Genomic DNA, 17,183 nt, shown 5'->3' with positions numbered 1-17,183 from the left:
ATATATATATTATTATTATTATAAACAGGGGAGAGTGTATATATACATATATATATACATATATATATACTATATATATACTATATATATATATATATATATATATATATATATATATATATATATATATCAGGCCTTGATACGAGATTTCGCTGCGTAGCGAAAACGCGTAACGCATTTTTAAGTAACTCAACTCAGCAAATATATTTTGCATCGTTAGAAGTTATATTGCGTCACTAGCGTCTTTACAAGTACCGCATTGTAATTAAAGTTATTTTATCAACGCGTTAAAAATCATACAAACAGTTTTTTTTTTCTCACTATAACAAAAGTTACAAATAAAATCTAAGTTCTTATTAAAAAAATCATTTTTATTATTTTTTTCAAATATAAACTAAATTTTATTTTGAAAAAAATATTTTTTTCAAGAAACGTAAAATATTTGTTTATTTTCTTATGATTTTACATTTGGTTTTTGGTTATTTTATTAACTGTTAATAATTTTTTTCTTATTTAATTTGTGAACTCTTTTTAATAATGTTTTTAAACAAGAAAGAGTTTGTTTTGTTGTTTAACAAAAAAATTTATTAGTTTACAATTGCGGTTAAATGCTTTTACTTACGACTTTATTTCTTCAGAATAAACGTCACGTTAACAATAATCAAAAGATAATTTAAATATTCTAAAAGATATAGGTTTTTGCGTAGCGCAAAACTGCTGAGCGCGTAGGCAAATCGCCTTTTCGCAAGCAAAATGCGAGCTGCGTAACGCTTCTTAACAAGGCCTGATACATATATATATTTATATATATATATATATATATATATATATATATATATATATATATATATATATATATATTATTATTATTATTATAAATAGGGGAGAGTGTACCTTGGAGGTATGTGTAGCTTGGAGGCACATTATTTGCGCTGCCATCTTGAGTAATGAATTCAAACTGAGATTTTAGTTCCATGTTTTGGCCATTAGAGGCTCGTAATAAGTTGTTTTACCACTGTATAATACATGCGTTGTTGTAATAAAAATAAAAGTTTCCAGTGCCAGAAAATTACTTTTTTAGAGCATACGTTTTTTTTCTACAACTGTAGGTATAAAATTTATTTTAAAACTGATTATCAAAATTTGTATAGCATATTTTCAGCTACATTTATGCATGTTTGAAACTGCTTAACTCCTAACCTACTATTATGTGGTAATGACTTTTTAAAAACTATGGTAGTGGTGTACCTTGGAGATAACTAATGTTCTGTACCTAGGGGGTACCACCAAGGTACACAGTTGCATGATTTTGTAAATACTATTAAGAGTAAAATTTGTTATGAAAATATTTCTTCAATGTAATAAACTCAACTTGTTTCTCTGTGCAGCGGCCTTGTTCAATAATGTTCGTGTTTCGAAGTTATAGAGTTGAGAGAGGGTTATAATCACAATTAAGGAGTCTCCTCGTCTGTAGTGGCCTTCTGGGCCTTGGGGAGGAGAATTAACAAATATATATATATATATATATATATATATATATATATATATATATATATATATATATATATATATATATATATATATATATATATATATATATATATATATATATATATATATATATATATATACTGTTATAGTTTATTATGATTTTTTGTTGTTGTTGTTTAAAAAGAATTTCTTTAGTATAATATGTGTGTATTTCTTTTTTAATTTGTCATTATTTTTTTAATAAGCTTATAGTTTATTAATAAATAGCATCTCTTTGTTACAGGATGTTCAGCAGAACAGCTGGAAAAACTATTATTTGGCATTAGCTTTGATTACCTGAATGTAGATTAGACAAATGCTAAATCAAGGTGAAAGACTTAATATTACAAAACTTTAAAAAAGACATTTTTTATTACTTTTTCATTAATAAACTTTATTTCTTATGTAAGTTTTAAATTTAAATTAGTTTAAATTTATAATCATATATAGCTATATAAATTAAAATATATAGAGTATATATAGCTATATAAGCTATATAAACTAAATATATATAGCTATATAAATTAAAATATAGATATTAAGTAAAATATTTATATAAAATAAATTTATATAAATCTAACTAGTTTGATAAATATCTCAAATGAAGCTAATGTGAAGTCCAATTATTCTATAAGTAAACATTATGTCAAATTTCAGCTGTGTCGAGTGTTTAAACTGTTAAAACAATAATACCTCCAAGGTACAACATACATACCTCCAAGGTACACCACCGGTGGTGTACTTTTGCTGTAGTGTAAGTAAAACACTATTTTTTTAAATTAAAAAAAAGGGATGAAAAGATATGACTGGATGTTTAATAAAAAATCGTAAATTAACTAATACCATCAAGTGAAAGAAAATAAATTTTTACAGAACGTATTGTAAGAACTCTTTTTTATATTTGTAAAAATTTGAAAATATCTCCCGGGTACGCCACTCTCCCCTCTCTTTCTCTATATAGATGCAAATATGTAGGTATATTTGTATAATTCATTTTATAGATACAAAGAACTAAGAAATTATAAGTAGCTTACAGTTTGCTTAATAACAGCATCCATGTTTTGCTCATATTCTAAAATTTCACTCGTTAACTTTTCATTGAGTTTTTTGCATTGATTAAGTTCATAACTTAAAAGATTTATCTGACTTTTATTATCATCAAAGGAGAATTCTGGTACAAGACATTCAGAAAATATGAAATCACTTTTTAACTTATTTAAAAATGTGTCACCATATACTTTGTATAACTCACAAAAAATTTTAACAAGGTTACTTTGAAATCCTTTTAACAATGTCTGTAAATAGTCCATGGCATTTTGTTTACTTAACAATTCTATTTTTAAATTATAGTTCTCGATGCTAAGGGAAGATATTTTTGAGTGAAGAATATAAACTTCATCATTTTGTTTAATTTGATTTTTAAGACAACTGATTTCAATATTTCGACTATTAATCTGGTTTTGCAAATCCTCGATTTTTTTTTTTTGTTCAATGAAATTAGAAACATTTGAAAAAATGTCTTTGTTTTTAATGATTTCTTTCATCTTACAGTTTTCTTCAATTAAGTATTTAAGAAATTTTCTTGCTGATTCATTTAAAAACACATAGCTTATTTCATTAGGATCGTTTTTCTTTAATATTCTCGAAATTGTTTCTTTTGATTCTTCTGAACTTTTTTTATAGAAAAATAACTCTGTTTCTAGTTTCTTATTTTCAATATTTAATTTCTGATTTTCACGTTTAAGCTCTGAATTCAAATAAACAAACCAATCAAGGCCTTTCTGTTTATCTTTATCCATCTCCATCTATAATTTCCAAAAAAATACTATTCCACAAAAAAAATCAAAACAACTTTTATCTTTTTTATAAGTTAATGCCAAAGTTTAAAATTTAACACACAAAGCTAAGCATTAAACATAGACATAAAATTAAGCATTAAACATAGACATAAATTAAGCATTAAATTACATTTTTTTTAGTGCTTACGATTGCTACGCTTCTTCAGAAACTACTTTGGGAATTAACCTTCAACCTATCAGGAAATTTCGGCTACCGATAGAAATTCCTTTTGGTGAAAAAAGGAATTTCTATCGGTTTTTTTATACTTTAAATAGAGAATTTTTATAAAAAAATTTTTTTTAAGAATTTATCTCTCTTAAGTATTTAAGGATATTTAACTTGAAAAAATTTTAAATAAGAGTTGGTTGTTTATATTTTAAGATTTATGCTACCTCGGCAACATCTAAGCAACAGTTATTTTTCTTTAAAAAAAGGAAGTACTTTTTCAAGATATAAACCCTAATTGGTAAAAAATTTTCTCATATAAGGGGAAATTTGAATCATGATATTATAAAGGCAATTTTTGTTATTCTAATGAACATGTTATCTGTTTATCTTCACGATGAATCGCAAAAATTAATGCGAGCCAAATAATTTGTAGAGAGTGCCTAAAGATATTTTTGTTGAACGAAAAACATTAGAAATTGGAGTGATATAGACATTCAAATTGAAAAAGAAATTACAGATCCTTTTCTTTTTTTCGTAAATTTCAAACTTTTTATGAATATTTTACGGTAAGTCAAAATCGCATTAAATTTAATTATAGATATAAAAAATTTTTCTTACAAGTTAATTTTTTTCTTTGATAAAAAATTTTTGATTCTTCAAAAAACTTTCTTAATTTTTGACTCTCCAAAAAACATTCTTAATTTTTGCCTTTCCTAATAACCTTCCTTACCCACAAATATGACTCAAACTTTTATTGATCAAAATGCAATCTTGATCAACTTGATTTACTAAATCTCTCTTAATTTTACCGATAAAATTAAGAGAGATTTAGTAAACCAAGTTGATCAAGATGAATCTTGATCAACATGATTTACTAAATCTCTCTAAGAGAGATTTAGTAACAAAGCTTTTAGATATTTTTCTTGACGAGAACATCATGGAAGCAACACATTAATTACATTTTTACTAAAGTGTCTAAAAGTATTGGAATCTTTGACAAAGTTAGAATATATTTATATATAAAAAAAGTTTAGCATAACTTTTTTACTCAGTTGATCACAGTTACATAAATTATGCAATTACTGCCTGTTAGTACGTGCAAAAATAAGTTAAAACGTCTTTACCGCCGTCAAAAACAAGCTATGCGTTTCATCAATTTAGCAGATCAATTATCACATACTGAATTTTTTTATCGAAACGAGAACACTCAATGTAAACGAATCAAATGTATTTAATGTTTTATGTTTCATTTATGTGTAGAAAAACGATTTATGCCCTTTATTTTTTAAAGATTTATTTTGTTTGAAACACTTTTAAAAGTAATGATTTTGTAAATAAACCTTTTCGTCAAACAAGATTTAATTAATTTTGTATTTCGTACGTGCACCATATCTCTGGAATATGAATTTTTTACCAAACTTTGGTGTATCGATTACTTTTCCAATCTTCAAAAATAAATTTTAAAACTTCATTAAATATAATTGAAAATTTTTGAATACTGTAGTTATACAGTATGTAATGAAATTTTATGATACTATTCCGATGGGAAATCGGCTAGCGAATAGCTTGCTATAATTGTAACGATAAAGGCAGCAATTTGGCCATGATGATCGCTAGCTTTTTTAAGTTAGCGAAAAGCTATCGATATTTGAAAGATAAAGACAGCGGTTTGGCTACAAGGACAGATAGCTAAAAAAGCTAAAGACCCACTGGCTATTTTAGCTAGCATCATATCGTAATAAAATCACTGTCTAGAAAATTTTGATATGAAGCTTTCAACCAGCCATAGATTTGTAAAGTCATAGATTTCTAAAGCTGCGATACGTAGCTAGCGACACATTACTACAAAACCGCAATGTTTAAAGTTTAACTATTCTCATAATTATAATAAACTCAACACTGAAAATCGAATTATTAAAGATGTTAGGAAAAAATAAAACGAGAAAAAAAAATCGCTTGAAAATCGCTAGCTCCCACCTTTCCATTCCAGGATGTGTATATTTATATTAAAAGTATTATTTCTTTTTAGTATTGTATCAAAAAGAACGTACAAGCAACATATTTTTTAGTGATAATGATGATAGTTTTATTTCATTTCTGAAAATCTTTTTTCATTTTGATTATGTCTCGATTTCAAAAATTATTTTTATTCATAATTTCATAATAGTTAATATATTTTTTCAGGCTTGGATTTTATATCACATTTCAAGATACTTTCATATAATTCATGAAAAAGATAGGATAAATATGAAACTGATTAATTTATATTAGTTTTGATAAATATTACCCCTTTTCTTTTTATGCTTTTTATTTATTTTGAATAAATTAAGGTGTAGGTGTATATAGTAGTTCTATTGGTTTAAAGTTAAGTTATTATATTGGTTTAAGATTAAGTTATTCAATTGGTTTAAGATTAAGTTAAGCTTAACTATTAAATCCATAACATAACTAAAACTAAGCTGTTTAACAAGCTATGTTGATCACCCAGTTTATTACAGTGTGCGCAGATTTATAAATTAGAACTTACAAATTGAATGAAAGTAGAATATATATGATTAATTGATAGGACAGTAGTAATTTATGTTTTTGTTTTTTAGGTATTGGCAGGCTGTTCTTGACAACTTACCTTCCTGTAATGAGGTTAAAACAACCTCCAACAACAAAGCCAGTTTAAAATATTTTTCATAGCAGCAAGTTCTAAGAATGATTTCTTTAAATTATTTTTGGAGATTGTTTGAAGCTAGTTTTTTAGCAAATTTTAAATTAAAAAAAATTATTGCTCATATAGATTTTTAGTAATTAATTTTTATTCAGGAGTATAATTATAATTGGAGTGTCCATTTTTTGTAATAATTTTGCTGCAAATGTTATTATGTTATCATTGTGAGAGTATAATCTCAAGATATAATTAAAAAAAAAGTGGGATGAAGTTTATAGACCTAAGATCGATACGTTTGTTTTTTTATAAATCATATAAAAGTTTAGCGCAAAATATCTGTGCCGGTAAAAACCGCTCACAGGAAACTTTCCATAATGATTGGTTTATTAAAATTTTATTGTTATTCTTACATGGTTTTTATTTAATATGTCGGTAAGTGTAAAAACACGCGCAAACTGGCAATCGGGAGATTTTTGAGCAAAAATTAACGCCGTGCGTTGGACCAACCTCATTTTGCGTTAGTTAGTGCAACCGCATTGGATTCAATGTCTGGCCAACCGCATTTTACGTTACTTGGTCTAACAGCATTGGATTTTCAGTTTTACTATACAGATTTTGCTTTATTTGGCACAACTGCATAGAGTTTGCAGTTGGACAAATCAAATTTTGAATTAGTAGGCGCGACAACATTGAATCTGCATTTAAGCCAAACATATTTTTGATTTAGTTGGCGCAACAGCATTGGATTAATTTGCTGTTGGTTCAAATACCTTTTGAGTAAGTTGGCGTAACTGCATTGAATTTCCAGTCTAAAAGCATTGATTTTGCAATCAGACTAACAGTAAATTAGCGAAAAATGGTAACTGAAAATTAATTTTTCGTATCAAAACGTTTGTTTTGGACAAAAAATAATGGGATTTAGAAAGTTATTCAAATATAACAAATTGTTAATTTTTTTAACGTTAAACACATCCATATCTAAAAAGCAAACATCTTATTCTCAAAAACATTTAAGTATAGTTTTATATTAAAAAATGGTAAGAACGTGATTATAAAGTTTTTAGTTAATTGAGTTTTTAGTAAGTTACTTATTTAAAATTTTTATAAGTAACTTATTTTATAAATTTTTATTAAGTAACTTATTTAAAAGTAAATTATTCCATAAAAACACACTGTATAAAAATTGTGTAAATGTGTAAATAATGTAAATGTTGAAATATATGCAATTTAAATAATTACACGCTAAAGTTTAAAAATCAAATTGATAAAGCAATTTAGCTTAATATAAGGAAAATGTTTGTAAAAAGGTTTAAAAAAAAAACCTGTTTGTTATTGACAAAGTTTTTTGCCGAAAGCTAGTATATATATATATATATATATATATATATATATATATATATATATATATATATATATATATATATATATATATATATATATATATATATATATATATATATATATATATATATATAAATTTAATATTAATAAATTTTGCAATTAAAATAGGCTTTCATGTATTTTTTGTCGTTTCTAATACTTTTAAAGTTTTTTCATATTATTAAAAAGAACACGTTTATTTAAAAATTAAAAAAAATGACAACAAAGAAGTTTTTGATTTACAAATTTTATAATAATTTCTTTTTTTATAAAAAATATTTTTTTAGAAGAGTCATATACTACTTTACATTTGTGCAAAATTTAATCTTTACGCTTGGTTTCTGTTGCGTGAAATTTTCTTAAAAAAAAAAAGAATAACACGCGTCAAGAATGGTTTTTAAACCGTGAAACCAAGGAGGATCTTTATTAGAATCTATTAACACGTCCTTGGTGAATTTAACTATTACTATTTACCATAAATACCAGTTAAAATATTATTGGTTTCAACGTTGCGGCAACGTAGTATTATATTATAATAAATTTCTGTAAGGAATGTAAAACCACTTATAAAAGCATGCGATATTTAAATTTGACATTAATATCTTAAATAACACGTGTTTAACTCACGTAAATCAGCCCGTAATATACAGTGTTTCTTTATTCCGCCTCCAGTGGCTTCCGCCTTTCTATTGGCGGCTGCAATCAGGCAAAATATTTTCGAGGCCGACGCCAATAGAGAGGCGGAAGCCAATGGTGGTTGCCTCCAGAAAAAATTTTGGATGCAAAATCATTTGGAGGCTGCCTCCAATAGCTTTTGCCTCCCAGCTGGCTGCGGCCACTAAATTGGAGGCGGAAATATTTGCTTCCCGCCGGCGGATGTAACGAAAAATAATTGCACGTTTGTCTTTATGTTAACAAGCAATTAAAATATTAACTGAGAACAAATGTTAAATATTTGAAATCAAAGTTTTGTTTTATATAGTTTATTGACTATTCAAAAATTTTTTTAAAAAAAAAGCCTATAATTTTGTCACAGCGGTTGTTTTTCTAGAACTATCGAATAAATTTTTAACTTTTAAACGTTTTAAATTTTTAATCATTTAAAACTTTAAAACGTGTAAAAGTTGATTAGTCTATATTTTTAATTAAAGCGGCAAAATTTACTTTCTTCCGCCGACAGCAGGAGTTATTTTTTGAAAAAAAAAAAAATTTATAAATATTAAACAAATACACTTTTGTAAAAATTATTTATATTTTACTCTATACTTTCAAAACGTTTAATTAAACGTTTTAAAAGTATAGAGTAAAATATAGATAATATTTACAAAAGTGTATATATTTAAAATTTACAAATTTTTTTTTTTTCAAAAAATAACTCCTGCTGTCGGCGGAAGAAAGTAAATTTTGCCGCTAAAAATTGTTTGGAGGCCGCCGCCAAAAGCTTTCGCCTCCCAAAGAAGTTGATCTTTCAGCAGAAAGTTACTTTGCTGCTGGGCGGCATTATCAACTCTGGTAATATACACATGTTGTTTTGTAAAAACTTATATTCATGATTTTCAATTATTTTTAAATTTTAGTTTTGTTAAGAAATTATTTAATAAATTATTAGGATTAACCTCCCTCAAATTGAGGGGGATTTAATTTTTATATGGTCATAATTTTTGAACGCTGAGAAATGATACTATGAAACTGAAAATTTATCGATGAATATAACTTAAGTTGAGAACAGTATATTTGACATAAATATACTGTTCTCAACTTAATCGTATAAATAACTTTAATAGTATAAATATATAAATGTTTGGAAACAGCATATTTGACATAAGTATAAATATATAAATGTTTGGAGTTTAAATCAAAATTTATTTTATAAATGAAAACATTTTATTAGATATATATAGAAAAAAACCTTATCTGTTTTAAAAACAGTTTATAAAAAAGAGACTTTTTGAATATAAATATATATATATATATATATATATATATATATATATATATATATATATATATATATATATATATATATATATATATATATATATATATATATATATATATATATATATATATATATATATATATATATATATATATACATATATATATATATATATATATATATATATATATATATATATATATATATATACAGTGCTCGAAGCGGAGAAAAAAAAGTAAGGGGATGGTATTCGGTAAATTAAAAATACCATCCCGCCTAATCATTGTTATTTATAGAGATTTATGAAAAGGTGGCGGGATGGTTTGTACTTTATAAAAAGGTGACGGATTGCATACCACCGCATTGCGCCTCACTTCGAGCACTGTATAAATATTAGGGTGGTTCAGGTTAGGGTGAAAGTTTTTTTCAAACTAGAGTGAAAGCTTATAAGGTGAGCAGACCCTTGTTTTATATGTAAAAATTTTTTTTTTAATTTAAAAAAAGTTTAAGGGTGGCACGCCGCCCCAAAGTAGCTTTTTTTTTTACCCTTTTTTGACATTTTTGACCCTTTGTTTCCACCACTTAACATTATTTAATTTTTTTTTTCTTTCTATATTTATTCTCACAAGGACTAATATTTTAAAAAAGTTAGGCACTCTTTCTGTATATTTTAAAAAGTAATAAAACAGACAAAAAAAAATTTCCCCTATTTCTACGGGTTTTTTCTACGAACTTTGAAGGGACCTTAAGTCACTGCAACTCACTCATTTCATGTCTAATCTTATCAAAAGTAAGCCAAGATTGCTTAGTTACTTGAGCACTAATAGATGGAGAATGATTTTGTGCAACATCTAGAGATTGAAGAAGCTCTTCATTGACCATAACACGTTCAAGTGGATATACTTTAGGTTTTGCTGGAAGTGTACTGTATAATGCTTTGGCAATATCTTCTCTGTTTGGGCAATGTTCATCTGCTTAAACAAACACAACTAAGGCAGGATCAAGATATCAGCTGTGCCTGCCAAATAGTTTTACTGCTGAAATAGCTCTATGAAGATTTATACCCATGAACCTCTTCATCTGACACAGCGTTTTGATATCCAACAAAATATTTTAACAAAATTTGATTAATTAATTAATTAGTAAATTTGATTAATTGATTGATTAGTTAATTAATCTTTTTTAATCTGTTTTCTTGTTTCTTCTAATTATTTTAAACCTTAAATGAAGCAGCAGTTGCGGATACTGCTCTAAGGAACCACTGAGTGTAAAAGATACGTACAAGCATAGCCATATCTCTTTTACATTTCACCCTGATAAGTTTGGAATGATTTCCAAAAGTAAATATAATTTATAATGCAACAGACCAGGAATACAAAATTTGAATCTCTCTTTTTGAGAAACGGCCTTTAATGAATTTAGGTATTTAAAAAGCTGGTTGTCTGGACCAGACATTTTACTACCGGTAAAAATCTTGTTAAAGTGAGTAATATGTCTTTCTAAACAAGGGAGAGTAGTGGCTGCCCAAGCTTATGCGCCATTTTCGTTATTACTCCGTGCTGCTTTCCAGTGTTGGAAGCAAAAGTATCAAAACATATACACTGTATATGATAATTGAGGTCATAAGGTTCTATTAGATTGTAAACTACTATGAAGTGCGTTTCTACAGCACCTGACTCAATATGAGGAATACCTAGTAGCTTTTCCCAATCACTAGTACAACTAATCTTTCTCTTGTTTCTCTTGTGACTGAAACGTGATGATGATTCAGATAAAACAAAATCATTTATTTTTCCTCTTGAGATAGCTATAACACTGCTTATGATAGCAGTGTGCTTGTTGACAGAAAGCCCTTCTACTACAGCAGTCATCACTGTACGCTTTAGAATATCTTTAGGTAGTATTATACTTTGTTTTTCTTTGTGAGTGTTATCATTTAGCTCACTTTTAACAGAGTCATTGCATTCTGAGCTAAAATAATCATGGAACTCACTTTCTGAGCTATAAGATATATGTGAGCCGTCAATTTATGAGGGTTCTCTTTTAGAACTTTTTTTGGTGATCTCTCAGCACTCTTTTTAAAGTTAATATTAGAACAGCCTAGACAACCATGTCTTTTTTCCTTATGCATTATCAAAAACATAATGTCCATACCTTTAGTTTCTTTTATTCTTTTTTTCATCATTGTTATTTCGTCAATCATGATTTTTTGTCATGTCGCAACCAAAATACCTTTTTAAATTCTATTAATAAGGTCTCTTTATCCTTGATTGCTCATAGTGTATATGCATATATATATATATATATATATATATATATATATATATATATATATATATATATATATATATATATATATATATATATATATATATTTATATATATACATACCAGGTCTATAAGTATGAAATGAGCGTTTTTTTTCAAAATAAAACACTATTTTTTTATGGAAAAGTAAAAAATATTTTATTCAAAGTATTTGCCATTGCTTTCTACACATTTTGACCACCTTTCTGGCAATTTGTGGATACCACGCCAATAAAACTGATCGTTTTTTAAGGCAAACCATTCCACTACGGTCGGAAACACTTTTCTAGGCCAAAAATATTAAAACTTAAAATAACGGAATTTTTAACTGGAATTTGAATTTGCAGTATATTTTAAGTGTTTTTGTATAAAATAATTAATCTTTTTTTAAAAAATTATCAACATATAGAATTAAAAATTAAAAAAAAAATTTTTACATAAAATTTTTTTTCTTTTCTTTCTGAGTTTCTATTTCTTTAGTTTTAAATTAGAAAATATACGATACTTACGAGTAAATATGTTGTTTCTGGTAATTGAAAATATGATTTACACACGTATTTACGAAAATATTAAAATTTTATTAAACTCTTTAATTTAAATACAATTCATTATCCAAAAATATATTTTCCTCTTCAAGTTGTTCTGGATTATCGTCCTCGTCGTCATCCATATTTTCTATATGTTTCACCGATATCCTCACAATATAATGATTCCTTTACTTCTGGTGGCAGTGTTAAACGCTTCCTTTGGTGCACACGTGTATTTAAGCAAAGAGATGAAATAAATGGATCCGATGTGTCAAGAGCTCTATGAAATACATCGAAAAGATTATCAATGCGGCTAGTCTTACGTGCATGGTGCAGTCTGTCGCTTTTATATATTTTGTTTCGTGACTCAGCTGCATCCTCTCCGAAGTAACCAACAGGAAGTGCTGTATTGTGTATTATTTGCTTTGAGTGAACTATAACTTTATGTACTGTGGGAGTCATTGGCAACCAGGGGTACTTGCTTTGATATAATTGACCAGTTTGAAAGCAATACTCTTCAGATTTATCCAAATTTAGGGAAATTTGACAAGATAAACATATTAATATTATTCTCATTCAAAATATTAATTCGGTGTCTACTCCTAAAACTTTCGAAAATTTATCATATTCCGTAAATGCTCTACGCGACGTGTTGCCGTCATTTGTGGAACCAGAACCACCTGCTTTCGAACATCAACACGAAGACTTAGTTCTTTCCAAAACTCATTCTGAACATACTCTTTTCTTTTCTTAATTGCATCTTTATCTTCATCCGATCTTATTTGCCATTTTTTTACTTCCATCTTGTATCCTAAATGTAGTACGAACTCAAAAAATCTAATCCAGCAGTGCAGTGGACTGATTCCGTACTTTAGATTTCCATTGATAGGATGAAATTTTACGCTGTTGTAATCTGTGCCTTTAAGAAAGTCAGTTTGGGTTGCATGGCATATTGGACATTTTTGATTTGATTTTGTATCGGTTAAAACATTCAAAACTTTTCCATCTATAACAGTTAAAAACATTCTGAAGGTTATTTCGATTATCTTACCAGCTTCGATTTCAACACGTAAGTTTTCAAGCTCTTGAATTTGTTTATTTAATTCAGCAGCTTCTCTTGTTATCACTTCCTTCGTTTCACTCGTGTACTCTAATTTTAAAGGCCGACAAAATCTTGTGGACTGCGGAAAACAATTATTGCAAATCGGGGCTCCCGCGCTACTCAAGAGTCTCAAGGGAATCACTGTTGTGGCCAAAAGACATGAATCAGTATTTCGTGATGTACTTTGATCAAGGAAAGATAGCTTATAATGAGATTGACCAGAGCTGCTGTCAAAACCGTAGCTAAATATCATTTCCGTTGATATGAAGTTACCCGTAATTGTCGCAAATACTTCCTTTTGCATCTCTATAATTCTTTTAGCCGTATGCGTTAAAAGCATTTGAAAAGGAACCTTTGCACATTTGTCGTCTACAAGTACACGATCGGGTCTCCACTTACTTTTTATTGCTAATAGATTATCATAGGGTGGATAAATATTAGCGTTACGTTGCTTGCTTTCAGTCCGGATGGAACAGTATTGGCTCTTCGAAAAATTGTTTCAAGAAGAAATGCTAACACTTCATCATCAGACATTACAATAGGTGCTTTTACATCATCGACATATAGCTTCCTAATCTTGGATGGTCTTGATGGACTTTCAATGCTTTCTTTTAAAACAACTGCCAAATCTACTTGTCCTTGTTTTCGAGCCAAAATTGCTGCTGCTTGATCTAACAGATTTGTTTCGTTGTGTTCTGACATCGAGAGGTTTGCTGCTTGTCTCCTCTTACTTCGTTCAGATTTCTCAGAGTACTTAAGTTGCGGGCGTCCAGTTAGTGATACATTTTTTTCATCTGGGCTTAGTTCTACAGTGCATTGAGTCTCTGTGGAAGCGATTTCTAAATTTATTTGCCTGTTTATTACAGTTTCTAAACAAAGCCAGCCAGATTATTTAATTTGAAAATTATATAATCTTCCATGACACTTTTCCCACTTTGCAGACAAGTTATTGTTAAGCATGCGTGCTTTTTCTGTTAAATATTTATAGCATTCATCTGAAATTTTATCGGCTCCACATTTTTGTATAAAATAATTTATTAGTGCGTCCTTATTTTTTCCTTTCTTCTGCTTGGTCAACCAAATATCAAAAACTGCTGAATTCTGTAAACAAATGACGACTGAAAAAAAAGAATTTACTCAAAAACCGCAAAAAACCGCAAATCGATATAAACATTTTCAAAATCTAAACACTTCAAAGTAATTTTGGTTTTTAATCCTATGCTTAACACTCCTAAACAAAATGTGTTAAGCTTACTCAAACTTAAAAAATAAAATAAATTCCAAAATGTTAAAGACTTTTGGAAAAAGTTATTTTATTTTTTAGAGTATCCAAATTTTGAGTATTATATTTTACAATATTAATAAACTTACCATCACCTTCGTTTTTCATTTAAACTTTTATTTAATACGCTTTGTTTTCAGCTTTAACAAGCAATTGAAGTAAGCACTATAAAACACCGAACGCAATTCTGTTTACAAATGAAGTAAACAAATTTCGATGACTCACCGAATAACGGTGAATTGCATATTACAACAACAAAATTAATTTTTGGTTGTTTTGGAGTGTTGACTACTAGATTTAAAAAACAAAAACATATTTCGTGAGTGTAAACATTTTGATTTTTGGCCTAGAAAAGTGATGTTTCCGACCATAGTGCATTCGGAGACCCATTTTTCGACTTCTTCGTAGGAATTGAAGTGTTGCTCATTCAATGCGTTTCCTATCAATGAAAACAAATGGTAGTTGGAAGGAGCCAAGTCTGGTGAATACGGTGGGTGAGGTAACTCTCCCCAGCCAAGTGATGTTATTGTTTCCTTAACCGCTTTTGCTGTATGACTCGGAGCATTAGCATGCAACAAAATTACCTTTCCGTGTCTTCTGGCCCATTCTGGTCGTTTATCGATCAATGCATGGTTCAAATTGATCATTTGTTGTCGGTAGCGTTGCGTATCAACAGTTTCGCTAGGTTTAAGAAGTTCATGATACACCACTCCCTTCTGGTCCCACCAAACACAAAGCATTGTCTTTTTTCCAAACCGATCAGGCTTTGCAGTCGATGTTGATGCTTCTCCTGGATTTACCCATGATCTTTTGCGTTTGGGATTCTTAAAGTAAATCCATTTTTCATCACCAGTCACAATTCGATGCAATACTGACTTCCTTTCGTGTCGTAACAGCAACATTTCACATGTGGTTTTTCGCTTTTCCATCTGACTGTCATTCAATTCATGTGGCACCCATTTCCCGCACTTTTGGATCTTTCCCATAGCTTTTAAACGGTCAGAAATTGCTGGTTGTGAAACATTTAACATTTCTGTCATTTGTTTTTGACTTAAAGTCTCATCTTCATCCAGTATTGCTTGCAGTTCTGTGTCTTCAAACTTTTTTGGTGGTCTTCCACGTTCTTCATTTCGCACATCAGAATCATTATCTCTGAACCGTTGAAACCATCTTTTGCATGTTGCTTCCGATAGAGCATGATCACCATAAGCTTCGACAAGTATTCGATGCGATTCTGCAGCACTTTTCTTCAAATGAAAACAAAAAATTAGTGCTTTCCGCAAATCATCAGTTTCTGGTACAAAACTCGACATTTTTAACACGATTAAAAAATATGATGTAATTTATACAATGACTTGATGTTTACTAAATATGTTTGACAGATGTCATAGCAACAAAATAAAAAAAATTAAGGCCCGTTCACAACAAATGTTTTCTATCGATACATTTGTAACTCGACGCTCACTTCATGCTTATAGACCTGGTATATATATATATATATATATATATATATATATATATATATATATATATATATATATATATATATATATATATATATATATATATATATATATATATATATATATATATATATATATATGTATTTATATATATATATATATATATATATATATATATATATATGTATATATATATATATATATATATATATATATATATATATATATATATATATATATATATATATATATATATATATATATATATATATATATATATATATATATATATAATAATTTTTTTATAACATAATTGTTATTTTTGAAATTTTTATAAAATTTTGCTTCTTTTGAGACCCAACATGACATACTTTTGAAAAATTTTTTTTTACATAATATTAGGGACCCATTAAAATTTTAAAGGTCTTGAGGAACCTCAAGATAATTTCCTAGAGCATTGATATTTTTCCAGAGTATTTCTGAAATGAATAGACAACTTTTGCACACCCAGGCTAAACAAATTGTAAAAAAAACTAAAATTCACTCCACCCTAATATATATATACACAACAAAATGGCGTTTCCAAGAGATGTCTACTACGTCATTAGAGATACCCAACAAAATTAAATAAAATTTTTTCAACTTGATTATATTTTTAAAAAAGTTTTACAATACGTATAACAATTGAAACCAAACTACAGCAAAAACTAAACGTATTATGCACGGTTAATTATCTGAAACAGTTGGAAAGAAATTAAAAAGCGGAAAACATAATAGTAATTTGGTTTCATAATTTTGCGATTCTTTAAGAAAATAGTTTCATTATTTTGATGGAGGTTTAACTAACTTTTGATTTGTATAACTTAATTAGAAACTTGAATTAGCACACCAGGTTTTATTTTGTTATATAGAACTTTGTTTTTTAAATTATTTATTATTTAAAAAAAATCAAAACAATTATTTTTGTTAGAACAATTTTTAGACTTC

General features: G+C 27.7%; 1 protein-coding gene across 2 annotated transcripts in view; it reads right to left on the bottom strand.

Annotated features, from left to right (window-relative positions):
- LOC136079795 (uncharacterized) overlaps window positions 1-3,589 on the bottom strand; it is a 30,458-nt gene extending 26,869 nt beyond the window's left edge. The window contains exons 1-2 of one of the 2 annotated variants that reach the window (XM_065796249.1): window positions 3,499-3,589; window positions 2,565-3,335 (exon numbers count right to left, since the gene is read on the bottom strand). In XM_065796249.1, coding sequence (XP_065652321.1) covers window positions 2,565-3,335 — 771 coding nt within the window. In that variant the 5' untranslated portion in view covers window positions 3,499-3,589. Of the gene's footprint in view, window positions 1-2,564; window positions 3,478-3,498 lie in introns of those variants that run through there. The other variant, XM_065796248.1, reaches the window with a different exon arrangement.
- Between the last annotated feature and the right edge of the window lie 13,594 nt (window positions 3,590-17,183).

The sequence above is a fragment of the Hydra vulgaris genome, chromosome 04 (assembly GCF_038396675.1).
Source record: "Hydra vulgaris chromosome 04, alternate assembly HydraT2T_AEP".
NCBI classification, from domain to species: domain Eukaryota; kingdom Metazoa; phylum Cnidaria; class Hydrozoa; order Anthoathecata; family Hydridae; genus Hydra; species Hydra vulgaris.
The sequence above is the reverse complement of the archived record's forward strand: the minus strand, read 5'-3'. Positions and strand labels throughout refer to the sequence as shown.